General features: G+C 56.2%; 1 protein-coding gene across 1 annotated transcript in view; it reads right to left on the reverse strand.

Moving 5' to 3' along the window:
- Window positions 1-679: 679 nt before the first annotated feature.
- PHF2 (PHD finger protein 2) overlaps window positions 680-27794 on the reverse strand; it is an 85233-nt gene continuing 58118 nt past the window's right edge. The window contains exons 5-22 of the mRNA XM_081152381.1: window positions 26754-26895; window positions 23990-24176; window positions 22900-23062; window positions 21863-21950; window positions 21328-21434; window positions 19778-19869; window positions 18320-18409; window positions 17106-17474; window positions 15868-15987; window positions 15252-15370; window positions 13468-13646; window positions 13274-13344; window positions 12282-12445; window positions 6690-6964; window positions 5118-5213; window positions 4559-4668; window positions 3383-3782; window positions 680-2618 (exon numbers count right to left, since the gene is read on the reverse strand). Coding sequence (XP_081008507.1) covers window positions 2530-2618; window positions 3383-3782; window positions 4559-4668; window positions 5118-5213; window positions 6690-6964; window positions 12282-12445; window positions 13274-13344; window positions 13468-13646; window positions 15252-15370; window positions 15868-15987; window positions 17106-17474; window positions 18320-18409; window positions 19778-19869; window positions 21328-21434; window positions 21863-21950; window positions 22900-23062; window positions 23990-24176; window positions 26754-26895 — 2861 coding nt within the window. The 3' untranslated portion in view covers window positions 680-2529. The remainder of the gene's footprint in view (window positions 2619-3382; window positions 3783-4558; window positions 4669-5117; window positions 5214-6689; window positions 6965-12281; window positions 12446-13273; window positions 13345-13467; window positions 13647-15251; window positions 15371-15867; window positions 15988-17105; window positions 17475-18319; window positions 18410-19777; window positions 19870-21327; window positions 21435-21862; window positions 21951-22899; window positions 23063-23989; window positions 24177-26753; window positions 26896-27794) is intronic.

Here is a 27794-nt window from a genome sequence, read left to right on the forward strand (position 1 = left end):
GAAGAGGCCATACCTCTTGCGGGGTCCAGTGGGATGGACTCGAGCTGTGGGCATGTGGGGAGAACATCCTGTGCCCAGACCCAGTGGTGCCCGAGGTGGCCAGCAGCCAGGCAGCCCGTGCTCCTCTGCAGCAGCCCCTCCAGCCAGCTGGTTTTCCTTGACGCCCAATCCTTGATGATCAGTGTGCCTGCCCCACGTCCGTGGGGGGGAGTGAATTCTGCCTCTGTTCATTTGCTGTGAATGTCAGATTTAGACTGAAACCCTGTATGGCTCCTGAGTGCCTCCAAGGGTTGGCCCCGTGCACATTGGACTCAGCTAAATTGTCCACCTGTGAACCATAAGGTTTTATTTAGCTTTCGAGGATGCTTGGGGCCAGGGCTGGTGAAGTTGGCATCTCAAAGGCTGCCTGCCCTGAGGGTCTCTTCTGCCCATCCCTGCAGGCCGGCCTGGAGTGCAGGGCAGTGTGTGCCCTATAGGCAATCCAAGGAATTCTGAGGGGAACAGTGGCAGCCCTGGTGTGGACAGGGGCCTGGCCTGACTGCCCACCCTCACACCCAGCCCGTGGGGTGCACAAGACCTCACCCCCAGACCACAGCACCCCCCACCCCACTGAGGACCCCTACCACCCTCACTGCCAGGATGGGCGTCGGTGAATGAGGCAGAAATGACACAGACATGGTTCTGTACAAAACCTGAAATATCTTTACTCTTTTAAAACTTTGATTTAAGTTGCCTTAGACCTCATGGACTCGATACAAGAGTAATATGAATTGGGAAATAAAACACTTTAATAGCCACGATAAACTTTGTTAGAAATGTACATGTTGCCAAAATAATAATAAAATTAAAAAATAAGAGAGAGAGAGAACAGTTTGATGGCTGGGTTAGATTATATAAATGTTCAACAATGACAGGCAAGGAAACCTTCAAAACGCTGGGTTGGAATAGTCGGGTCCATGAGCGCCGCCTGCCCAGTCTCCAGGCCCGGCGGCCGCGCCCGACAGGCTGAGCCGGGGCCGAGGCCTGCACGAAGCTGCCTCTCTGCATGAACAGAACACCCAGGGATGGGCATATAAACAAAGCTCATAAGAAATGTACAAATATAAAAAGCTACAAACATTAATAAATTACAGCATCACAAAACACAGAACACTTCACAAGGTGCTAGTAAAATAACTGTACCCCACCCCTTCATCAACAAGAAGGAAAGAAAGCTGGTATTCAAGTTGAAGACTCATCTTCAAACAGGTCTGAAAGAGATCTTTTGTGTACTGTTTGCTTCTGTAAAGACAGATATAAGGCTGCACAGACATCACTTGTTTTTCAGGCAATACCTTAGTCCCTAAAAGAAAAAAAATAACCGTAACAATAAAAAAAAAAAAGAAAGAAAAAGGAAAAGCATTGGAAACCCAACTGTTCATCAGACTCGGCAAAAAACTCGTATAAATGTTAATGAAGGACTCTACAAAGAAATTCCTAAAGATACTTTTACTCTTATAAAAAAGAAGTTTTTTAAAAAGCTATTTACACGCTACATTCTATGAAAAATATGCTTCAGGAAATACATCTAAAATTAAAATACAGGATTGCCTGAGAAACAAATCCAGCCCCTCCGTGACGATGGGTGGACTCTCGGTCCAGGAGCCACCCATGCACTCGACACCAAGTGACAGGTGACAAGACAGGAGTGCCAGGCCCCCCACATCCTCGGGCCACCCAGCCACCATCCACCTCGCCAGGCCTGGGGCAGGGAGCCTTGGCTAACAAGTGCTTTTGGGAGTATAGCCAGTGGGGCTGGACAGGACCCACCCATGTGGCTTTGCCTGGGCCCCCTGTACCCCACATCAGGGCTGGGGATCCCACGGTGGCTCCCCTGCCCACAAACACACTGACCCTGCTGCCGGCCCCAGTCGTTCCTAGAAATGCCCTGGGCATTCAGAGGGCGACACCCACCATCTGGCCTGCCACATGCAGGCCAGGGAGGCTTGGAGGCCCCCCTCTCCTGGCCAGAATGAATGCTCTCTGGACATGTCGGAGAATCACGTGGGAAGAGATGGGGGGCACAGAAACACCCTGCTTTCTCCTCCTCTTCCTCTCTAGTGTTCTTTGCCTTTTTTTAAGCCTCTGGAGGCTACCAGCCTGTGGCTGGCTCAGACGCTGGGCCTGATGAATGGTTGGCTCACTCCTCCTTCCTTGAAGGACTCATGCTCCCAGCAGAGCTGCAGATGCCCTGCAATCACAACCACGCTCGGGGGTGCCTAGAGGCTTCCTGAAACTGGAATGGTCCTCAAACTGGCAGGGCCGAGTTTCAGGAGCTGGTCACTCTAAGCAACTGGAAAAAGGACATCTGTCCGCATTGGTGAGCTCCGCCTGCTAAAGCAACGGGCGCTTGCTCGTGTGTGGGGAGTGGTGGCTGGGAGGAGGCCAGGCCCTCCCGGGGCGAGGCAGCATGGCCACCCTCCTGGGGGCGGATGCTGTGGCGGGGCTCCGGGGTCCTGAGCGGAGCAGAGGATCCTGGCTTTCCACACTTTAAAGGAGCAGTTTTCCATTCCGATGAATTTTCAAAATTTTCCCAAGCCTCTGCTTGGCGGTGGCCATGCCCTTTTTTGTACGTTTTCCTAGGGGTAGAAGAGGGGACACAAAAAGGAAGATAGATGTGTGAGAGGGTGAGAGGAGCAGCATGGGGGTGAGGAGCCTGCATACCCCCCCTTAACACTTCCATCAGCTGTAAAATGGGCCTGTGACACCCAAGCCTGGGGGCTCCGTGCCCTCTAAAATCACAAATCTTCGACAAAGTTCCCAGCTCAGAGGTTACACTGACAAGGGGGCGGTGATGAAGGGGTGGGGCTGAAGCCAGTGTGGGACAGGGCAGGACAATGGCAATGTGATGGTGTGAGGCCCCTGCCCCATCTCCTGGCAGCAGGGCCACGTGGAGCCACATTAGCCGCATCCACAACTGGCTGCGTCTCATGGCCAGGATGAAGGACACTGATGGGAGCACAAGTCCTCTGAGGAAGAAGTGAGCCAACCACTCACCAGGCCAGGAGGCTGGGGGCCAGGGGGCCAGGGGGCTAGGGGGCTGACAGTGGAGATGCCGACAGCCGTGCCACCCCCAATTCACACAGAGGGTCCTGGGCCGGTCACCATAGCCCCTCCCAGAGAACCCTGGCAAACCATTTACCACACCCTGACTCCAAGTGGGGTCCGAGGACCGGACCACACAGGTAACCAGACACCCCTGGTGTGTGAGGCTGCCCCTCGACCTCGAAAGAGACCATTTGCCTCACAGACGCAAGTGGCTACGGTGGGACAGAGGAAACCTGTGGTCATCTACGGAGACAGTCTGCAAGTCTAGGCTGCTTAGGGCTGGCAGGTACGGTACCTTTGGCAGCGGTGTTGTTGGGGGACGATGCGGAGGGCCGCCTCTGTGTAAGGAAGACCCCAGGGGCCATGGGCTGAGAGGCACGGCCTGCCTGGGCCCCAGTGAAGGCACCGGCCACGGTGTATTCATGGTCGGCCAGGCTGCTGCTGTGCGCCTCGGGCGGGATCTCGGGCGAGCTGCCCTCCTGCGAGGCCTGGCTGCTGGCGGTGCTGGTGGAGGCGGTGCTGGTGGAGGCAGGGGTGGTGGAGGCCGAGGTGGTGGAAGCCGAGGTGGTGCTGGCCGAGGTGGTGGAGGCCGAGGTGGTGCTGGCAGAGGTGGTACTGGCAGAGGTGGAGGTGGAGGTGGTGTTGGGAGTCAGCTTCCTCTTGGAGTTCTTTTTCTTCCTGCTTTTCTGCTCCTCCTTTGAACAAAGCATGTGGGCAAGTGAGCCAGCAGGGCCAGTCAGGCCTCAGGTGCCGGGCAGTCAGGGCTGAGAGCAGCCCTCACAACCTTGGACCAGGGGAGGCAGGTCCCTGTGCACAAGGCCTCTCCAGTGGAGCTGAGCTGCCAGTGCCCTGGGAGCAGAAAGCGCCAGGCCAGTGCCTGAGCCCCTCAGAGTAGGACCAGGGCCCGAAGAGGGACACCACACTTGTCCCCGTGCAGGGGGATGTCCCGCATACAGGACCGAGCAGGATGCAGCACTAGCACCCAGCCCCCAACCTCCCTCACCCTACTCTGAGCTGCCTTGGGACTCTTGGTTCTAGAATATTCACTTTGGTCCTATTAACTTCCTCTGGTGCCCAGATGGGGTCGGGCTTGGTCTGGCTGGCACCTGAGAGTCCAAGACCCTCTCTTCTGAGGGACCTGGGACCAGGAGGAGCTGGAGTGGCAAAGGAAGTGCACGTGAGATGGAGCAGCCATTTCCAGCTCCATGAAGACGAGGAAAATGCCGGATTGCCAGGGACTAGGGAGGACCCCCCAGAGGAGCTGCTGCCCCCACACCTCGGACAGCTATCTTCACCATCAAGACATAGTTAGTGTCAGGGGCCCAGACAACCAGTTCCCCACTTCCCCACCCCCACTTTAAGGGCTTGGGGGTCTGGAAGAATAGGGGTCACAATACTCAAATTCCCCTAAGCCTGTGCTAGCCCCTGGTCTGGGTGGTTTCCACATCAGGTAAGAGGGCCCGCTCCTCACCTGCTGGGATAGCTTGGCTGCGGCGGCTGCCAGCCCGGTCTCGATGGAGGCCACTCTGGTCCCTTCTCGAACGGGCCTGTCCTGCCTCGGCACCGACGGACCAACCCTCGCTTTGGGAAAGAATATCAGCCTGCCTCAGTTGGCCACCTGCCACTGTGGGCATCCCTGGACCTACCCCAATCTGTCCCTGAGTCCCAGGGACACCCACAAGTTGGGGAGGGTCAGTGAGAGGTCCAACAGAGTAGGGGATCCCAACTAGCAAGACTGTAGTGGGCAGGAGAGGTTCACATGGAAAGTGGACAAGGCCCCCATCCTACTGGCTGCCACAGTGAGGGCCAGGTGCAAAGATGACCCTCCCAGGGCTGCTCACTGAGGAGAAACTAGGAAAAGAGCTGGCCCACCTCAGGGGCACCACACCAGCCCACTGGTAGGAACACCTGGGCTCCAGGTCCCAGGAAGGAAGCAGGCCAGTGACACCCCACCTGAGCCCTGCATAGAGCCAATGTGCCCATGGTTGTCCTGTGAGGTGTGGACAGAGCCCCTCCCGCCCCAGCATTACCTGTTGGGCTGTAGGGAGCATCGTCTGAGGCTTTCCTCTTCTTGGACCGGGACTTGAAGACTGGGCTGTCCTCGTCAGACTCCAGAGAGGGGTACACTAGAGAGGCAAGGGGGAGAAAGGGCTGAGCCGCTGGAATGGCTGAGGGGCATGGGTGCTGCAGACCTGGTCACTGAGCATCAGGCATCAAGTGCCCCAGAAACTGTCCATCCCAGGCCCCCTTTAGGTTCAGAGAAGGGCAGCAATTGGGCAGCCAAGAGGCCCCATCCAGCCCCCTGGGGGGGGCCTTAACAGCCTCGCCCACCCCAGCCTGACTGCGGCACCCACTCTTTGTTCGCCCAGTTCTGAGAATCTCTAGCTCTCTGCTTCTACCAGAAAAGAACACATTAAATGTGCATGGAGTTGGGTGGCTCTGAACATCCCCAGACATGCCTCAGGGAGTCTCTGGAGGAGGCAGCCTCACACTAGCTCTAGGTGACTTGCCGCCCCTACCTCCCACACTATAGGTTGTGATTCTTGACCACAAGGAATTGTGGCACCCGAACACCCAGGACCTACTCCATGACAAGAACATGGACCTCTGTCCACTGTCCATCAGACCAGGGCAGACCCCACAGCGAGGCATGAATGTGCCTACCAGGTTGGGCAGGGCCAGCCTCACTGCCAGAGGGCTGTCTGGGGAAAGGGGCATGGACACATGGCCCTTGGACCATCAGGACTGTGCTGAAGGCAGGCCCTACAGCATGGGGGCAGTGCACTCCTAACCCTAGAGAATGGTAGGCCAAGGGGACTGAGATCTCCCTAAGCAGCTCCTTGCTTCCAAGTCCCCTCCCATGAGGCTGACAGTTGGACCTTCTAGAGCCTGGAGGGGCCATACCCCCAGGAGGAGACTGCACCCATGGCCCAGCCAACTCGCTGCCCACCTCAGACGCAGGCCACAGAGTCACTCTGAGTCTGTTCCCTCTACACGCAGACAGATAGGGAAGACGCAGCCTCAATGCATTTACTAGTGTGAAATGGTGCAGTGCATGGAGAACAGTCGGCCAGGCCCTCAGAAGGTAAAACAAGCTATAACCTTCGACCCAGCGATGCCCCTCCCATGTACCTGGGGACACTGCAGCATAGGCCACACAAAGCCCTGCACACCAGTGTCACAGCAGCACTGCCCACAGTCACCAGAGGTGGACACCCCCAAGTGTCACAGATAGATGAAGAGATACACAATGTGGTGTGTCCACATTGTGCAATGTTCAGCCATGAAGTGATGCGCTGTCACGTGGGTGAACCCTGAAGAGCTCATGAAGAAGCCAGACATGAAGGAGCAAGCATTGCTGGAGACCATGAACAAGACACGCCCAAGATATCTGGGTGACAGCCGTCACCAGGGGCTGGGGGAGCGGTTTCCTCTAGGGATGGTGACATTCTCAAACTGGCTGTAGTGATGGTGATGCACCCTCTAAATATACTAAACACCACTGAGCCGCACACTTTGAAAGGGTGACATTTACGGTCTGTGAATTCTCTCATAAAGAAGGGCCAGCTCCGCTGTCAGAGCTCTCCCCGCGCGGTGCTCACCGTAGTCCGAGTCCTTGAAGCAGGCGTCCAGGTGGTCCTGCTCCTCCTCATAGTCATCCAGGTCCACACTGTTCTTGGCCACTCTCTTCAGCAGCCGCTTACCTGCGCCCTTGCTGCCAGCCCCGTTCTTCCGGGCACCATGGGCCGCCAGCGAGCTGCCCTTGGCCTGGCCAGTGCCCCACGCGGTCTGCAGGCACGAGTCGGAGGCCTGCAGGTTGGCCATGGATAGCATTCCCTGAATGGCTTCCTGCGTGCTGGGGGAGGCTGGGGGCTGGCTGGAGGCAAAGAGAGACAGGCACTCAGACCGACCCACAGCCCATGGCCACACAGCCTCTGTCCCAGTGATCAGTAGAGCATATGCGAAGCATGGTGGTGGCTGATGACCTCTCCGTGGAAATGGCCAACCACTCCCCATTCCCTACCCTCTGCTCCCACCACCCTATTCCAAAACGAAGGCTGGAGGCCTCTAGATAGAGGGTCCTGGAGAGGGAACACAGGGAGGGGAGATGGAGGGAAGAGAGAAAAAGGGACAGAGGGAGATGGTTGGCAGACTGAGGCCACAAGCCAACAGACCTCCTTCACTCCAGCTGGCTCTGTGTGTCCAATGTGCCCCCATGCTGCAATCCCACCATGGACCCCTGCCCTCAGACACCTCTCATGTGCTCTTCCCACAGCACCTTTGAGGGCACCCTTCCGTCCGGCACCCTGACATGGTGGTGCCACAACACTCTTGCCCATGGCCTATGCTCTGCCCAGGTGACACTAAAGTTCTCTCCATGACCTGCAATCACATCTGCACTCAAATCTACACTTGATCCTATACACACATCTAACCTATACCCACACCCACACCTGCAACCATATCTATACCTGGACCTACCCCACACCCATACCTGCAACCACATCTACACCTGGACCTACACTAATACCAGCAACCATATCTACACCTGGACCTATACCCACACCTGCATTCACACCCTCACCTGCACCTACACCATTGGTACCTGCATCTACACCCCCACCCCCACCCCACCCCCATCTGCTTCTCCACCTCCACCTGTATCTACACCCCACCCACACCTGTATCTACACCCCACCCACACCTGTATCTACACCCCTACCTGCACCTGTACTCCCACTCCCACCTGCACCTGCACCCACACCTGCATCTGCTTCTCTACCCCTACCACTATCTATACCCCACCCACACCTGTATCTACACCCCCACCTGCACCTACATTTACTCCCACACACACATCTGCACCTGCATCTACATTCACACCCACACCTGTCTGCATCTGCACCTCCACCTACACGTCGCCTGACAGCCACAGCCACACTCAGCTCAGTCAGAGTTTAGTCCCTCTTAGCCCCAGAGATGCACAGGCTGAAATGAGGCAACTTCTGGATGCCACATTCCCCTCACTGACCCCACCCTGCTGCCCTCCAGGTCTGGGCAGTGTTGTCCCCCAGCACCAGCCTATGTTTTCCTGGCCGTGTCCTTGTTCCCTGCCCCATGCTTGAGCCTCTGCTGCTTCCCCTTGCTGCTCTGGCTCCCCCTCTCCAGAAGGACCTGCTCTGGCTTCTGAAACACCCAGTGCAGCCAGCACCACTGCCCAACACCTTGTTATGTGCTGTCCTGGTTCTGAGGGGCAGGCGAGTGGCACCTTTCCACAGAGCCAGGTCCAAAGAGCTCTGAACAGCCGGCCCCTCCAGGCTGAGTCCTAGGTTCCTCCAGCAGTTTCCCTCCCCTCCTTGTCACTGCGGACCCTCCCATAGGGTCCTGCCCAGCCTCCTCGAGTGTCGGGGAGCTTCTCTGCTCCATGCCCTTCCCCTGCCCCACAGCCCATCCATGTCCCAGCCCACATCTCTCACAGCCAGTACCCCTAGGGATTCCATGCACCAGAATCCCTGGGTATCTTATAAATGCTAATACCCAAGCCCTGCCCAGAGAGTCTGGACTGGCCTGGGCTCCAGGTACCCCTGCAGCCAGGACAAAGTGCCCTGCACTGTTTACCCTCCACATCCCCAAAAAGCATAGCTCCCAGCCAGGCAGCTCCCAGGGGGCCCACCCCAGTGGGGTGTCTCCCTTCAGGGCACCAACTGGGACAGAATTGACTGACCCAGCCTGTGGGGGCCCAACCACACCTGTCACTGCATCAGGGCCTGATAGAGGAGGGTGACTCTCTCTCTGCTCCCTGGAGTCCTGGGAGGCAGGGCCGGGAGCCTGGCATGGGGTTGGGAGAACCACAGCCCCTCCTCCTGTCACAGACCCAGGAGTCCCATGAGAAGGCAGCAAGAGTCCCACCCTATGTGTCTGATGCCCACTCCATGTGCCCCCCTAGGGGACGAACCTGCCCGGAGGGGTGCTGTGACCCCGACGCAGCACCGAAAAGCGCTGGTCCACGAGGCCTCCCCAATGGTTCTGCACCATCCTCTCTCACGCTGCCTCTCCCCGCCCCACCTCCACTTCCAAGAAGCATCTGAAGTACATTCGGTAAGACAGTTAGAACGAGAAGGGGTCAGGAGTACCTGCTCAGAAACAAGAAGTTCCCAAGACTAAAGCTGGAGTGGGGTGGAGAGATGGAGCTGCCACAAAGGGCACAGACACAGGACAGTCCCTGAAGTCCCGGAGCCACCTAGGCAAGTGTGGACAGAAGCCATCCTGCGAGAGGGACTGCCGGACTCCAGGCTGAGCTGAGGGAGGGGGCGATGGGCAGCCCTCCCCCAATACCACTTTTCCCGCCCCACCCAAGATGTACTGGACCAAAGTGTTTTAGGGTTTCACTGGAACTGAACAGGATTATGTTCCTAAGCCACAAACAATGGGAAAATCAAGTAGAGTCAGACCACCCTGGGTCTTCTAGAACCCCCAGCTGGCCCCTCTTGTCTGCCCAGTGCCCATGGCCCCAGTACCGGCCCCACAGCACCATGACCTGCCTTGCCCATAGAGCATGAGCAAAGGGCTGCCCAGACCCTACTGGGGCATGCAGCATTTGGCAGTGTCTGCTATACCATTGTCACTGACGCTCTCTGAAGCAGGGACAGTCCCCTGACCCAGTGCGGGAGCTAGCAAGCCCATAGCTGGCCCTCCACCCTCTGCACCAGGCTCTTGTGGAGGGAGGGCACAGTATGGCCACCACTGAAGGTCTAGGCCCCTTACTCAGCCTCAGACCATACAGACACCAGGCTTCCAAAAAGGATGGGAAGGTGGAGGCCAGGACACCCACCTTGAGGGTTCCCTAGAAGCCAGCTGCCTGCCCGTACCAGATGGAGCCTGAGGTCAAGCTCAGCTGCAACCCAAGAGGGGGGCCATGGAGCCCAGGGCTACCGCCAGTCCTCAGCAGGGGCAGATCAAGGAGCAAAGTCTAACCAGTGCACATGGAAAGTAATACCTTAATCCTCCAATTATCATATCAAAATCCTCCCCGTTCCCCCCAGCAATAAACACTAAGCAAACCATCCACAAGAAATTAACATATTTTCCTCCGTTTTCTTCAGCTATTTTTTTCCAAATGGTGAATACTTAAAACAGAGCAAATGGACCATCAAACACTGACCTACGCTCCAAATGGGAGACTCCAGAGAGGAACTTGTGGTGGGCTGGGGGGCGGCCCAGCAGGCACATGTGCAGTGCGGGGGGGGGGGGGGGGGGGTGAGGCACAAGTGTGCACGCCTGCAGAGCACTGCACCTCCTGGAGGGGGCCTGCCCAGCCGGTCAAGAGCCCCAGCCAGGGCACCTGAGATCCCAGCTCCACAGGCGTCCTGGGTACCTCATCCTGGGGGACCCTCCCTGGGCCTTGTAGGAGCCCCGGGCATCTAGGGCTCCTCTCCAGGGTCTGAGTGTCAACAAGGTACTGAGGTGCTGGCTAGCCACAGTTCCACTCAGGAAAAGGCACCCCAAAGGGGAATGGAGCCTACATTGGGCACTGGTGCCCTCCAGGAAAGGGGCTCACAGCCAGACATCTCCTGGCAAAGGTCCTGGGCATCCCTGCAGTGAGGGCCTAGGTTTCACACCCACAGACACCACTTCAAGCTGACAGGGAACTTGCTCCCACTCCCATGAGAGGACATAACACTGCACACAAATAGTAACTTATGAACGAAAATACAGCCATTTGATTAGCAAGAGTCCCTTTCAATCAAGCCCCAATCTGCCTCCCGAGAGCCCCTCTGTCTAAGGTGGGCCTGGTGTGTGTCCTCCATGGACTTACACAGCCCTGGAACCTCAGTCCTAGAAACAAAGACTCAGAGGCAGAGGGGGCTGTGTGGAGGGCAGATCTGGGGGACAGAGAGGGCATCGTGCAGGCCACATAGCTGCTACCTTCCTCAGGCCAAGTCACTCTGGCCTGGATGTCTACCCCCATGGTCAACCTTCCTGGCCCCCATATTTGGGTTCTGCTATCAGGCAGATGGAGATTCTGGTCCTCCCTCTGCTGCCTCCCAGCACTGTGGCCTTGAGTGAGTTGTCTGAGCCTCAGTTTCCCCATCTATGCTGCAGCAATCTGCTGCTATCTTGAGTGCTAGAAGGGGAGACACCTCCCACGGTGGCTAAGGTCCGAGTGGGAGGCTGTAGGGGGCATAGGCCACAACACCTCAGTTCTCCGTCTGCGGTACGTGTAGAAATTCCATGTGGGGAAAAAGTTGGCCGAAAATGCTTAAAAACAGTTTAACTGGGACTGAGAGAGAAACAAGCCCTAGCCCTTCATCCAATGAAAAGCCCAGATTAATCCATTTCTCTTGAATCAGAGGACTGGGGCACGTCAGGCCTGGGCAGAAAGGGCCACCTGGCCTAAGATAAGTGGACACACACTCTGGACCATCTGCTCATCTGCCCAGAATCTCAGGGCCTCCAGGACAGAACAGCATCCACACCCACATGAGTGGGCTCCTGACCAGCTGTACAAGCCGCATATCTGGTCTCAAGGACAGTCTGCCCCCAATTGGTGCCAACCCAGCCCCTCAGGGTGCAGTTCTCACTCCCCTGTGCTCTGAGGCCACTGTCTCCTGTGCCTTGGGGTGAGGTCTCTGCACAGAAGGCAGCCTTGGGGTCTCAGAGAGGCTCACCAAATGCCCTTGACTTGAACTCAGGGCACATGCCATGAAAATTTTCTTACATTATTTTTATGGCATTTCAAGACAGAGATGGCTGGAAGTCCCAATCTGGAGTAGACCTGACACCTGGCAGGTCCCTGGCCTGGCACTGCTTCCCCACAGGGACCCCGAGGTACAGCAGTCCCTGATTTCTCCTGCCACAGTCCCTACCTGCAATCACTCCTCAGTCACTTCCCTGCCCAGGCACCTGGAACTATGGAGGGGAAGAGCCTCCATCCTTGGAGCTCTGTGCCCTTGATCAGGACTTCCACAGACATGCAGGACCCTCATGGCCAGCAAATACGCACCTCCGTGACTGCCCAGTACCACCTCTGCCGGATAGGGGTCCTGCTCTGGCTACCTGGCCCCTGGAGAGTGGGACCCTGAGATGTGAGCCCCTGCATGCACAATGCCATGGCCAACAGAGCCCTACCCCAAATACCCGCATGGCTCAAGTGGAAGCACCCACACCCCTGGCCACTGCTGGGCCAGGCCTACCTGTTGGGATTGTAGTCAAGTGCGCCCACCTCCTCGCTGGCCTGCAGCAGGTCCAGGATGCCCGCGGCTGAGCCCCCGCCATCCTTCTTCACTTTGGCGTTGCGGGTGGGCTTGGTGTCTGTGTCGATTTGAAGGGAGCCTTCGTCAGAGGAGTCATCACTCGGCTGTGGGGATAGGGAGCCAGTCAGAACAGAGCTGAGGGGAGGGACATGGCTACCATTCCCCTTGAGAAGAAAAATAAGTTTTTAAAAACTAAAATAAAAAACATAAGAAAGCAAAAATTGAAATTTTAAGATCCCAACCTGTGATAAGCATGTGGGACTGGCTGGCCAGACACGCCCTGGTGTGGGTACTAGAGCTCTCCACTGGGGTGGTGAAGCCCCGCCCACAAAGGACTGAGTGCCACCATGCCCAGTGCTATTTTCCAGAGGAACCATGGTCCCCAGGACCTTAAGTGAGAGCCTCAATATTGAATACAGGTACAAAGGAGCCAGCATGTTCAGAGGAGTGGGTGGGAAAATGAGCCCACACCCAAGGGCCCCAGTTAACAGCCTCTGGCAGGAGGCTCTGAGGGGACACCCCAGTGCTCCCCAGGCAGCATGTGACCCTCATGGAGTCCACCAGTCTCACTGAGACAGCTATCACATTGTGGTGGGATGAAGCCTGACCAGTTATCTAATCTAATCCCCCAGCAGGTCCACCCCTCTTCTCCCTGCACCAGATCCTCAGCATCAAGGAGATGCAGCATCTTCATGACAGGTCTGGCTGGGCACTCCCGAGGCCCCAGCACTCCCATAGACCTGCAGACCCCCCACACCCCGCACCTTCTTTCATCCCTCCTGTGCAAGGCCCTGGCCTCACATCCCCACCCCGGAGCCCAGCCCTGCCTCCCCACAAAAACTCCAAGAAAAGGGTGGCCCGTGAAGACTCCCCTTTGCATTCCAAGCAGAAAGCATACAGGCCACATCCTTGGGGCCTCCAAAAAAGCTCACCTTGTAGAGTGCAGAGTCCAGCTTTGGCTTCGTAACGGGTGTGGGCAGTGGCTCTTTCTTGTCTAGTAAGACTGAGACAAAGCAGATGAGTTGGTGGTGGCTTTGGGAAGATGGCTCTGGCCATTTGATACCCACCCTCTCCAGGATGGCCCCACAGGGCTGGGTCTGCCCCTCCATGTGTCCCCCCAACTCACAGGACAGGTCCCTCTTTGGGGCATTTTTCTTCCTCCTGATGGGAAACTCGTCAATCTTGAGCTCCCCATCATCGGACACGTATTCGTACTCGTCCCGAACGGGCTGTGGCTTGTCCTCCTTGAAGTTCTGCAAGGCCCCAAACACCCCCGGGCTCGGCTGCGGCTTGAGGGCCTTGGAGCTGGGACAGAAGTAGGCTGGTCAGTGGGGGTCCACATGGCCTGGCCAGTGCCCCCAGCACCCTGCCACAGACTTCAGAGGATCGGCAGTCAGGACGAACGCTTCCCAATCCCGTGGCTTCCTCCCAGACGCCACAGGCACAGGCCAGGACAGTGCACAGCCCCCCGAGGCAGGGCCTGGCCCTCCCACTGACACACGGCCTCCCCTCGAGCTGTTTCAGGGTGTGCCCCACACTGCCCCACCCTGGCTGCTGGACCAGCATGGCCTTGCTTCAGCCTGTTCCACAAGCTCCCCACTGGCTCGGGCCTGGGCATGTACTCAGCAGTGGGGACAGCAGGCTGGAGCAGAGAGGTCTGCAATTCCCAAGGGTACAGCTCCAGTTCCCAACAGCAGAAACACGGAGGCTGCCCATTGGCGAGCCTGCTGGGTGTGGGAATGAGCCAGGTAACACCACACACACACACACACAAAACCATGTACATAACAGGCATGATGTGGTTATAGAGTCACGTCCACCTTTCTCCCCTCCATTTCTAAACTACACAACACAGTGGGTCAGAGAGTTAATGCCATTTAAAAGGTCTTGGGACCCCAGGATAACCCAGGACATGCTCAGAAGTCAGGGCAATAGGGCCCCACAGACCAATGCCACCCCACCTGCTCACTGAGCGGCCTCAGCACATTGCCATGAGTTCTTGGGAATAATGGGCCTGCCTACAGGCTCTGCCTGGTCACCAGATGCTGGCTGCCCCCTTTCTCCACACCTGGAAGTGGCCTTCTCCTCCCATCTCGCAGATGAGGAACCAGGCCCACTGCAGAAAAGTGGCCCCATTCCCACTGGGATGTATCTGCTTCCTGGCTTCAGGGCACCCAACCTGGACTTCTGACTCTGCTAGCAACTTGTAGGACCACAGCGGGTGAGAGCTTTCTCAGCTGGCGCGAGGCTGCTTCCCATACACCTCGCATTGTTCCACAGTCTGGAAACCAGACATGCTCGCACACACCCCCTCACAGGCTAGGCACTCCAATGTCTCAGCCAGTTCTATCTCCCCTTGGAAGCCCTCCTAGCTCCCTCGGGCACATAAGAACCCACGGCCCCTGTCACAGTCATGATTTTAGGTGGATTTGAGAGTACCGCTTTCACGCTGGCCCCTCCCCACTGAACTCCAAGGACAGGGCCCTGACCCCCACTATATCCTGTATCATCCCAGGAGAGTCACTCGACTAACATCCACCCAATCACACTCTCCCCTCCCTGCCAACACACACTGTCGCCCCTCTCCCCATCCACACAAGCTATTGGCTTGGGAGGCAGAAGAGAGATCTGCCCAGTGTGGCCCCAACAAGGTATTTCCAGTGTTGTCAGCCAGCTCAGGAAAAGAACTTCATCTGGCAGCCCTCCAGGTGTATGTGTGTGTGATGTGTGTGGAAGGGTGTGCGAGGTATGTACATGTGTTTGATGTGGGGGGGGGGATGTGTGTGTGATGTGTGTGGAGGGGTGTGCAGTGTGTGTGCATGTGCGTGATGTGTGGGGGAGATGGGAGGTGCGGCGTGTGTGTCTGTGATCCAAGTGGGAACAGCCCCTCCTGCCGAGAGCATCACATACCCCAGAAGCTTCCTGTTGGAGAAGGAAAATGAGAATTTGGTGTCCTTGCTCCCAGACGTAGGAGGCTTCTCCAACTTCTGCTCTTCCTCCATCTTCAGTAGGGAGTCAGGTTTGCTGTTCTGAAAAGCAAACCAGGGACCGTCCTTAAGTCCCACACAGGATGTCAGAAAGTAGAAGCAGCGGGACCAGTCAGCCTCCTCCCTCTGAACACGTCAACAGGGGACACCGAGGCCTACAGGACCTGCCCTGGGAGTGTGAGCTCAAAGAGGGGCAGGGTGAAGGAGGGCAACGCCATCAGTCAGCTCAGAGGGCAGCAAGCTCAGCCTCTTAGGCCAGGTTGCTCCCGTAACACCACCATGGGAGGTGATCCCTCCAAGGCCACGTACATACCCACACCTTCACAGCTCTGCCTACTGGGGACAGGTGGACACACTCCCTGCAAGAACACTCATACACAGCTGCACAGGTGTGTACCTCTGCTCACAACACCCAGCCCACACATGCCCCACACAACACCTCTCATGAACACTGCACTCCCTGAAAGTAGACTCCCTACCCGCATGCACATGCAAACACACAGGTGCACACACATGCATACCACACACGCACATCTCACCTTGTACTTCCACTTGGCCTCTGATTTGCTCTTAGTTTGCTCTCGGATTTCCAGCCTCTCCACATCGTTCTGTGTGCTGATCGCCTCCTTGTTGGGCACACTTAGGACACTCTTTGTGGCCTAGAAAACAGGAGCCATGATCCAGTGGTGGACATGGGAGGGCAGCAGGGCAACCTCAGGCTACAGGATAAAACAAGAACCACAGAGCCCCTCTCTCCTCCTAGCCCACATGCAGCAGCTCATCCACCCATCCACTATCCACCCCCCCACCCCACCCATCCACCCATTCTCTGTCCCCTACCCACCCATCCATCCACCCATTCTCCATCTACCTACTCACCCACCCATCCACCATCTACCCACTTACCCATCCATCCACCCATTCTCCACCCACCCACCATCCATCTACCCATTCTCCATCCATCCATTCTCCATCTACCTACTCACCCATCTGCCCACCAATCCATTTACCATCCACCCAGCTATCCACCTATCCATTCACCCACCCACCCAATGATCCACTTACCCATCCATCCACCCACCTATCCACCTACCCACCCATCCATTTATCAACCATCCATCCACCTACCTACCCACCCATTCACCCTACTTCTAGCCCCCCTTCCTCCCTCCCTTCTTCCTTACATCCATCTGTTCATTCATTCATTTATTTACTCTCTTTGCCTTGAGGAAGGGAAAACCATGTGGCCCACTGCAGCCCTGCAACACTGGCCCTGGTGGTCACCAACCTTCTGGAAGGTTAACAGCCTCCCACTAGCAGCAAATCACTAATGAGACCTGGACTCAGAAGCTTATAGTCCCCGAAGCCCATATTTAAGACCCTCTGATTACCCTATTGGGTCCTCAGGGACAGTCCTGTCTCTCTCACTGCCCACAGGGGCTCAGGCCCCCATTGCCAGTCTTCCTCCTGCCTCCCCACTGCCCTCTACTCCGTGCCTCACCTACCTTCAGATCTCAGCCAATGCCTGGGCCCCAGGGAAGACAAAGCTAGCTCATTCCCCAGGTGACCCTCCACGATCCCACACTGTCCCAGCACAGACTCTGCTGCCTTCATCATGGTCTCTCCCAGCTGCCCACCACGCTAAGCTTGGGGCAGAGCCCATCTGAAATGGATCTCAGGCACAAGAACATGGCAGCCGCAGCTCTACCCCATAGGTCTGGCCCCCAGAAGTGTCTGTAGGCTAACTGACTACAGGTGGGGAGGGCAGGCCACTCACCTTGCCCTTCTTGGGCGGCTCGATCTTGGTCAGTGCCTCCTTGGTGTGGGCCTCCAAGAGGTCCAGGTTGGGGATGGTGGGTGAGGCTGACCCCCTACACTTCTTTCCTTTCTTTTTGCCCCCATCCTTGAGCTTCAGCGATTTGGGGGGCTTCGGAGGCTTGGGGGGCTTTGGGGGCTTGGGGATTTTGGATGGCTTGGGCATCTTCATGGTTTTGGAAGTCTTTTTTTTGGACACTTTCTCCAGGAAGGAACGAGGAGGGCTGGCCTCAATGGGGGATGGGGGCTCCTCCTTCTCTCGGTCCCCAAAACAGACCTCATTCGAGGAGATGGCAGAAGTCACTTCCGGTCTGGCAGCCTTGGAGGCATTCTGAGAAAGGAGAGAAAAAGGTAACCAACCACCTCTTGTCAGAAAGGGATCATGGCTCAGCTGCGAGAGACACTCAAGCAGAAAAGGAGCATCTGTCTACATCACCGTGTGACACGCTCACACCCATCTGCACCACTGTGTGACACACTCACACCCATCTACACCACTATGACACACATCCATCTACACCACCATGTGACACATTCACATTCATCTACACCATGTGACACATACCCATCTACACCAGTGTGACACTCACATCCATCTACACTATGACACACATCCATCTACACCACCATGTGACACACTCACATTCATCTACACCATGTGACACATATCCATCTACACCAGTGTGACACACTCACACCCATCTACACCACTATGACACACATCTATCTACACCACCATGTGACACACTCACATCCATCTACACCACTGTCTGAGACACATCTATCTATACCACTGTGTGACACGCACATCCATCTACACCATCGTGTGACATATTTGCATGTCTACACCCTCTGTGTGACATGCACACACCTGTCTACACCACCCATGTGCCATGGCCACATTCATACACCAGCAGCCACTTGACCCCTCTACGTCCTTGGTGGGGAGTGCTGGCTGGGCTGGAATCATCATCGCTCACCTCACAGGGAGCTTCAGAGGAGCCCCCATTCCACCTCTCACTCCCTAAACTCCCACAGGGGACTCCACAGGGGCCTAGGAATTGAGCCCACATCTTGCAGGTGACCCACATGGCCATTCCTGGCAGGCAGCTCTAAAGAGGGCCAGAGGAAAGAGGCCTCCCATGACCAGCGTCAGTGGGCCCGTGCTCAGCCTACCTCACTGAGCCGGATCTCTTTGGCGAGGTCTTTGATGAGCTGCGAGGGTTTGAAGTGCTCTGGGAGCTCGTCTTCATGCTCCGCCAAAGCCTGCAGGACAGCCATGCACAGGGCAACGGGTCAGCCACCAAGTCCAGATAAGGATGCCCACCTCCACTCCCCCTCCCACCTACAGGGGCCCAAGCATGCCCAGCCTCTGGGATTCCTGACCAACCCTCTCTGTCCCTCCAGGCCCTGCCCTGCCTACTGACCCAGGACCCACCACTACCCAGACAGGCACAGGGCAGGGGCTGCCATGGGCGTGGACTGGCTGCATGGGGTCCTGCAGAAATCAGCCCACTCCAGTGAGACACTGCCCCAACAAGAAAGCTCTGCCATGACCCCACTCTATAGATGGAGAAACTGAGTCCCAGAGAGGACGAGGTACCCAAAGCCACCACCAGCTATGAAGTGAATGTGGGCTGTCTGTTCTTCCTGAGCACAAGGCTGCTCCTCCTGGCCACCTGGCTGGGGTGAAGTGGGAGGGACACTCTGCACTGCTCACTCCAAGCCTTAAGGCCAGTAGAGATGTGGCCACAGGACAGCATTGGGAGGACACTGGCCCACCCACCAACCAGGCCAGCCTGTGAGAGAGGCAGGAAGCACACAGGTGTTCCCCTCCTGGCCCCTACCCCCAAAGCCTCCTGCAGGGCCTGCTCAGACAGTGCTGGCTCTCCTGACTGGGAGAGGGGACACTGCCACAGAGAGTGCCCAAGGATGAGTGGCACCCACCCCTCTCTCTGTACCAACAATCTAGGCAAAATGCCAAGAGAAGTCTGAAGGGGCTCCTCTGGGGCCTCCATTGGAAAATCAGTTGCTGTATGGGTGCTAGTGAAGCGTTAACACTCAGCTGCAGGAGCTATAGGACAGTGATACTGTGGGGGACATGAGGGGGCAAAGGATAGTGCTACTGTTGGGGACAGGGGGCACAGGACAGTGGTACTAGGGGAATGGGGGGGACACAGGATGTGTTACTGTGGGGAAGGTGAGGGGCACAGGATGTGTTACTGTGGGGACACGGGGGGGGGCACAGGACAGCGGAACTGTGGGGGGCCTTGGGTGGGTCAGCAAAGCCAGGAAGGGTAAGAGGGAGTCCCTGCTCCCCTGTCCAGAGCCCCACACTTAGTCACTGGCAGCAGCTGCTCTGAGTCCTCCTGCTCTGTGACCTCAGGGTTCACTCAGCACTGTCTCCACCACCAGCCTTCCTCATACCGCATCTCCAGCCTACCTGGCCCCACCTTTAGGCTGGGCTCCAGGATGAAGGGCTCGCTCTTGTTTCCACACCCCTACCCAGCTGTCTGCCCTGCTGCTGGCTCCCTCCTGCTCTTCATACACTGGTTCCCAGGATGGGAAGGAGGAGCCCTGGGTGGCTCGCCCCTGCCACCCTCCCCCACCAGGGCCATGCCTGGCACTCCCTACCTGCTTTTTCGTCCATGATCTGAAAGCACCATTGAGAATTTTAGCTCCTTGAACTAAGTGAGGGGGCAGCTGCTTCCCGGATTTGTGAGAACCTGGGGAGAGATGGAGAGGTGTGCTCAGGTGGGAGCCTGCCTGCCCTCACCTGCTGCCCACAGGCAACTTCACACCCAGGGTGGGGTGGAGGGTGGAAATGGGGAGACCACTCAGGGCTGGACCTTCCAGAGGCCCCCGCCCATGGCCACCTGCCCAACTGCCAACGGTTCCTCTTAGAACCTGGGGGACACTGTCCAGGCCGCCCTTTAGGGCAGAGCTGGCCTCCCACCATCCCTACTCCAGGCCTCTCACACAGCTGGCCTGGTTCCCCCCTCCCCCTGGTTTTCCGCCCACCTGAGCAAGGGGTCAGAGCTGTACCCAAACCAAGTATCCCTAGGTGCTTTCTGATTCCCACCATCACATCATCCCCTGCACAGCTGAGGGACACCAGGGAGTGGGGTCTGGATCCCATTGGGCCCATCTCAAAGATGCCCTTGGGGGCCAGGGCCAGCCCCATAGAAAAGGGACAGAGCACTTGCCACTCCTGCAGGAGAGCTGACACCACTAGTGACTGTTTGCCTGGCAGGAGGCAGCTCTCTGGGTCCTATTGGCCCCAAACAGCTGTGCTGTCACCATTCACAGAGGAGGGCCTGAGGCAGAGGGGCCGGCTGGCCGGCTGGCCACAAGTCCTCCTAGACAGTCAGTCAGTGTGGGGCATGGCTCCACCCACACTCCCCACCCCACCTCCACTGAGCCCCCAGGGCAGGGCACTCCCTCTGCCAGGGTATATAAAGCTCCGAATTTGGGGCTCAATGACAAATTTCACTGAAACCTGGCCAGCCCAGATTAAGAACCATTTTCAGCTTTCTCTTCTCAAACTAAAGCCAAAGTCCTGAGGGTCCCAACAGGTGGGCTCCACTCTACTCAAAAGAGTAGCTTCCAGACAGGCACCGCTGAGAAAAGAGCACCTGGAAGCAAAGCTCCTCAGGTTGCTCAGAAGCTGTGGAAAGTCTGTGGACCTGAGAAAGGGTGCCAGAGTGATGCCCAGGGAGTGGCCAGCAGGGCCTGGGATTGAGGGCACCATGTCCTCGGAGGTGAGGGACCCAGTGGAGCGCCCCTCAAGGGCCCCTCATGGGACCTTGACATGCACACCCAGCCCCACACAGCGGGAATGCCTCAGAGGTCCCTCAGCTGGTGGTGCAGGGCCAATCAGACCCCAGGCCTCTGCATGTCCCAACTGAACACTGTCAACATCCACATGATGCCATGGACATCAAGCAGAATGCAGGACATGGCCCTACAGGCAAGAGTCCAGTCTGGACTCTTTTCGGCATAAATCCATGGAAACCAGGCCAGGGAGCTGAGGGAATGTGGACACCCTCCTGAAGGCAGTGCTCAGCCGGCCCCAGGGTCTGGCTGCCCTGCTGCATGAGGGCAAACCTGTCCTCCTCCTGGAGTCCCTGAGCTCCACAGACAAACAAATGGCCCAAAGCTGTAGGCCAGACACAGGGACGTACCTCTGAAGGCCTCCAACAGGTGCTTTCCCATGTACCAGCAGGCAGTTTCAAAGTTGGGGAACTGAGTCAGGCTGCCCAGTTTCAACCTTCTTTCCACTTCATATGCTCTGGAAGCCACAGCAAAGAATTGTTCAGGCACTGAGTCCTGAGCAGGTGACACTAAAGAACAGTGGGCCCATGCCACAACTGTGGCCAGACACAGCCACACTGAGGCCATGCCCACTCAGCTTCCCTGCTAGGCACTCGTGGTGAAGTGAACCAGGGATCACTTTGGGACAAGTGTCTAGTGTGAGGGTGAGTCCCACTGGCCGTGGCTTCCAGACCTCTGGGTCAGTGCCTAAGGAGAAGGCAGCTCGGCCTTTCAGTTCATTCAAACCCACCACGGGCCATGGAGGGTGTCTAGATACTAGGCACCTCAAGGGCCCATCTTTTCCTTCCTCCCACGATCATGGAGGCCCAGCCACTCAGGGGAGGTGGCATCACACTGATGTTGGGGACCCTGCCTGGTGGAGCCCGGGGGCAGGTGTGGCCCTACCTCATCTGCATCTCCACACTCAGGCTGTGGAGGAAATGTCCCGCGAAGGCCAGGCAGTCCACGGGCGTGAGTGTGGCATAAATCCAGCCTGGGGGAGACAGATGTGGCTAGCCCTTCACGGCGTTCTCACGCCAGGCTCGCAGTGGCTGCCTGGCCTGTCTCTGGCCAGCATGGGCTCAGGGCCCCTGCCCACCTGATACCCCTGGAAGGAGCTCTGGCCTGGCCTCGTGTACTGAGTGGATGGGCCCTCCAGGAAGGAGACTGTGTCTGAGCTGGCCCAGTCTGTTCAATCCAGCCCTGAACAGTACAGATGGGGAAACTCAGGCCGGGAAGCTGAGGGGACGTGCTCAGACCACCCAGGGTCAGGTTGCCTGTCATCCCTGATCTCCACATGCAGGGGCAGGAGACGACGCAGGGCTACCACGCCTCCTTAAAGAGCTGGGGTCATCCCTACATCATCCTCAGAAACGGAGCCTGGGCCACGCTGGGGGATACAACTGATTGTGGGGAACCAGAGGTAGGGGTGGACCTAGATCAAGAAAGACTCAGAGGCAGATAAGTCAATAGAAATATGAGGCCTCTTAAGAAGATCTGAGCATCAGTCGGCTATTTGGTGAAACTAAGGGCTTGTTAACTATTCATTTTTAAGATATGATGACAGTATTGTAATCATGTTATTTTTAAAAAGAAGCCTCTCTGAGATGGGGAAATGGTTACAGGTGAAGCAATGTGACACCTATAAAAGATGTTCATTTGTTCACGCCCTGCTTCCTCCTGCTATGTTTGAAATGTCAAGATCAGCAAACACCCATCTCAAACGGCATGGCCGGGCTCTTGGGAGCCCATGGAACCCCATGTCCCCAGCCCAGCTTCTGTAAGCATACCCAGGATGGAGGCTGCTGGGGCTCTTGGCTTGAGGTGACCCCAGAGGTGACTGCACAACAGGCCTGCCCCAGGACAAGGCAGCAGACAGCCAGGAAGTGCCCTTCCAGGGAAGACCCCAGTGGCGGTGACGTGGCATGAAACAAGGCACTCACCTGAGGGGATGAAGAGCGTCTGGCCCTGCTTGAGGGTGCACTTGTAGCATTTGTCTACCTGGTCGGCAAAGAACATCTCGCTGTGGTTGGAGGCCGACTGCCAGCGCTCATACAGGGAGATGTTGGCCGAAGCTGGCTTGATGAGATAGAAGATCTTCTCCCCCTGCCAATGAGAGGCCATTGACAGAGCTTGCAGTGCAGTGGGGACAGAGCCTGAGATGCTAGGGTCCTGGAGCTGGGTCCTGGCTCAAACACCATCCTGCCTAGGCCACCGTTCCCCAAACACTGGGGCCACACATATTTTACAGATTGGAAGTCAACATGTTCAGAAGGTTCTAAGCACAGGAACCCCAACATGGCTGGGGCACCCTCACCCTCCCACATACAACTCTGCAGCAGTAGGGACACCGTGTGTGCCAAGGGGAAACAAAGCTGTGATCCTGTTTCCTGAATTAGAGGAAAGCTTTACTTTAGAGAGAGGCTTGTGTCCTGCTGGAGATGGAAGGAGGCCCCACTGCTGGGCCCTGGCCGACCCCACCAGGAGACATGGAGCCCCTTACTCTCAGCAAACAGACTGAGGGACACGCAGTTTGGGACTTGCTCATTGGGAGAGACTCAGAGTAGCTGAACCCAAAGTTCTGGGTCTCGTTTATTGTTTGTTTTCACACCTTCCTTTCCCCCCAGCTTCTCTATCTGCCCCCAGCCCAGACCCCAGCCCTTCCTGCTGCTCAGATGCACCTGAAGGCCACCTCCATCCCTTGGCTCACTCCTTTGGGGGTGGCAGTGGGGCAAGCTAAGCTCCCTTGTCCCCTCTTTCAGGAATTCTTTCCAGCACTACTCTCCCTTCCCTGGATAAGAGCGGCTGCTGAGCACTCAGTCCACCCCACGGGGCTGTCTCCAATGGCCTCATGAGTCTTAGTCTTTAGAAAAAGGCAACACATGCCTGCTGCCCCCCACACCTCCAGGGGTAGATGCATCTTGTCCCGCATCCTTCCCAGTGTTGGCCACAATTAAGGCTCGAGAAGACTGCAGACCTTCTTGAAGACCCACAGTGACCTGGTCAAAGACGGGGTGGGCCCCCAAGGCTCACCTTGAGCACGTGGTACCAGGCGGAGGCGCCGCCGGAGTCGATGTGGAAGTCGGTGTAGCTGTCCTTCACACAGATCAGGCAGTACTTAGTCACCTTGGGCTTGGCCAGCAACGCATCATCAGGCCAGTAATTTTCTACCCAGGACAGTTTCTTCACAATATCAGGCGGCTCCACGAAGTTGGACATTCTGGGGGCAGGGATAGGAAGAGGGTCAGCAATGGTGGGAAAGTGTCGCCACATTTGTTATGCCCTAGGTAGGCAGGGAAAGGTGCTCTGAGATGCCTGTCCACACACATTTCTCACTTTGGGCTATATGGCATCGTTCCCATCTTACAGATATGCAAACTGAGGCTCACAGAAGGCAGAACAAGCCTAGCCAGTAGGTGTGGCTGTGGAAAATGTCTAACACTGGTCTCCCCACTGGGGAGAAGGCCTGAGGACCATCCACCCTGGAGACAGCCTCTTCAGGGAGACCCAGAAAGGGAGTTTTCCTGGGCTGGTCCATGCTGTGTTGGTGTGATGGGCTGAGAGTATCATTCTTCATGCACAGCCTAGGTGCCTCCTGGCACTGCCTGAAGAAAAGTCACTGATCTCTAGTGCTGACAATGGGTGCCGAGAACCCTCTGCCACACTGGTCACTGTCAGACCAGCCAGCTTACTTCCAGGGAATGTGCAAAAAGGTGAAGGCCGCCTTTGCTTCAATTAAATGTCCCTTCTGGATAAAATGCACAATACTGCATTAGGAACACCCAGCTCAGAAGCACCTGCTCAGTGACACTTCAGCTGCCCCAAGGGCCATCTCTGTTTTCTTGGTGCCTTGGGCAGGAGGGAATCTGTACAACTCTGCACTGAGGGCCATGCCACCCATACAAGCCTATCACAAATCAGAGGTCAGGCCACCTTGAGCTCAGTGGCCTCAGTCACTGGCCCTCCTCTTTAAATCTCTGGCTTCTTCCAAACTAGAATGCCTCTCCATCCAACATGAGAGCCATCTTTGCCCATCTGTGCCCATGTCCGCCTCCCAGACCCTCCACAGTCTAGGCACAGCACTGCCACAGGAGAGGGCCCTGCCCCACCAGCTTGGGGCACTCATAACCCTCCATACACCACACACAGCAGTGGGACCACTGCCCCCTCCCCACGTGGCTCCAAATGTCCTTCTTTCCTTGCTTGTTGGTTCCTCAGGTACAAAGCCTGCTGCCAATGCCAGAGGCTCTTTGAAGCCTTTTGGAGACTCTCAGAGAGAAGGGAAGGTAACACAAGACCCCTGTGGATGCCTTGAATGCAGCCCCAGACAGCCCACGGAGTTAGGCCCTGCCTTTATAGCCCCAGAAGACATCTTCAAGGACAGACTGCACCGATGAAGCAGAGACCATACCTCCTCCCTCTCGGATGGTATAGAACATGATCTCAGGGCATTTGATGGCTCTGGCACCAAGACCATGAACAGCCTGGTTTGAAGTGTTCATGTCCCCCCCTGCCCCACTGTCCTTGGACAGGGTCAGAGGAAACCAGAAGCACCCATATATTTTTCTGCCAGCAAAGTAATGGCAGTGAGAGTCCCAAGGGGAAACCCCAGGCCTAGCTCCATCACCTAAACCATCCCAGTGTCACTCTGTGAAGATCTCTGGCCAGGGAGGCCAATCAAGTTGATAGCAACATGAGTGTGTTCTTTGGTACCACTCATCAAAACTCAGCCTTGGAGAATATCTTCTTGTACACACACAGATAAGAGGCTGTTTCCTCCAGATACCATAAACCTCATTCCCCTTTTTGCCTTTGCTGTCAGGAAGCTCAAATAAAACCCATCATCCAATTACATTATTTTATTATGGCTCCTGGTAGTGCTGTATTCTATTTCTCAATATGGTTTTTGATAACTCTTTTTTTTTCCTACCTGTCTTTTTTCACCTGGTCTATTTTGTTATCTTGTGTGCTTTCTAGAATTAGTAAGGTGAAAATAATCCAAAAACAAAATTGTTCTTAAATTAAACCATCATCGACTCACACCTTATGGGGAGACAGTGCACTGGATCTTTCCCAAGGCCAGCTGGAGAGCAGTGGGTATTTGGAAAAGGGGGCAAGAGGGGCACCGCTGTAGGTGGGCACAGGTAAGCAGATGGTCCTGAGAAAACAGCATCATAAAGACATGGGGGAGAGCCAGAGTCTGACCAACCTCTAATAACAGAATCCTGGAACTAGGTGGGCCCAGACAGCCATGACACCTTGTGTCGGGACCTCGTCCTGAGAACAACAGCCAGTAGGTCAGGGCCCCAACACGGGGGTGGGGAGGATGACAGGGGGGTGGCTAAGGCGGGAGGCTCGAGCAGAGCAGCTGCTACGGCATGATCGCACTGTGCTAAAGACGCACACTGAAGTGTGTGTAGGCACAAGAGCAAGTGTGTAATGGCATGTGTGCACGTGTCCGTGGGGCACGGGCAGGTGGGAGTGTGTACGCTTGTGTGTGAGCGGGGGTCAGTGCTGGTGTCTCAGTGCGTGTGCGTGTGATGTGCGTGTTTGAGTGCGTCGCGCATGAGCGCGTGCATTCCAGGAGAAAGTACTGTTGCCAATGGTTCTCTCCAGAGGAGGGGTTGGCGTCTTATTCTTTATTTTCTGTTTGAATTGTTCACAATGAATAACTTTCATACTTTAGCAGAGAAACACAAAATAACGCCGTGTGTGGAATTTTATACACTCCCTGAGACCTGCCCCGCGCGTGCCTCCCTGGAGCGAAGGGCCCAGCCGCGCCCGCGCACCCGCTCACCTGGTGTCAGAGAACTCCAGGCTGGTGAGGCTGAGGACCCGCCTGCGACTGGTGCTGTAGTAATAGTCCACAAACTCCTTCAGCTTCATCTTGCAGTCCTTCTGCTTGGTGACGTCGGTCACATCCACGCTCCGCTCTGGGCCTGGGGAGGCAGTGGAGGAGGGTGGGTGCCCAGGGGAGAATGGCCTGGCCTCCGTGAAGCTGGGCCAGGACAAGCAGAGGGGGGCGGCTACTGAGGGGGGGGCTGCACGCCAAGGCTCTGGTCTCTGCTGCCCAAACCCTCCACCCTGCCCTGCCTGCTCCCTCCAACTGTCAGAAGGACTCCATGATACAGTGGGGCCTGCCTCAGCTAAGGTGGCCAGATCAGCAACTAGAAGTACAGGACTCCAAGTAAATTTGTACTTGAAATAAGTAATGAAGATGTTTACCATGTATGTCCCAAATAATGCATGGCACACACTTATACTTTAAAAATTAAAAAAATCAAGCAACTTCTGCATTTCTAGGGTACCAACTCATTATTCTGAAAACTGATAAGTAGAAGGAAAACATTTATGCTGCTTCCTACAGTTGATGAGGGAAAGTGCAGGTAAATATCATTGATGATGAAAAGAAAGTTCAGCAAAACCAAGTGACCACTGACGAAATTCTTCGGATAAGACTCACAATGAATAGAGGGAGAAAGGACAGGATTAGCCAATTCTTTCTCCCAACAGTCCTCCACAGCTGCCCAGACCTCAGGCTGATAGGCTGACAGAAGGTTCTGTGGACAGATGGCGCTGGGCTGCTGGATCACTGCCTAGAAGTGGGTGGCCAGGTACCCCCCGGCCTCCAGCTGACTGAAGCACCCCAGTGGGAAGGATCCTGCCGACAACCTGAACACAGACCTGAGCAAGCTTCTCACCATGTGTGCAGGAGTCACTGGGGACAGAGGAACATGCTACATGATACCACAGGGATGCCATCAGCCAGATCCCCAGTATAGGATTTTCCTCAATTCTAATGTGGGAGATTCTCCAGGACCAACAATCCCATTTCTCC

Source organism: Miniopterus schreibersii, assembly GCF_964146895.1.
Source record: "Miniopterus schreibersii genome assembly, chromosome: 11".
NCBI lineage: Eukaryota > Metazoa > Chordata > Mammalia > Chiroptera > Miniopteridae > Miniopterus > Miniopterus schreibersii.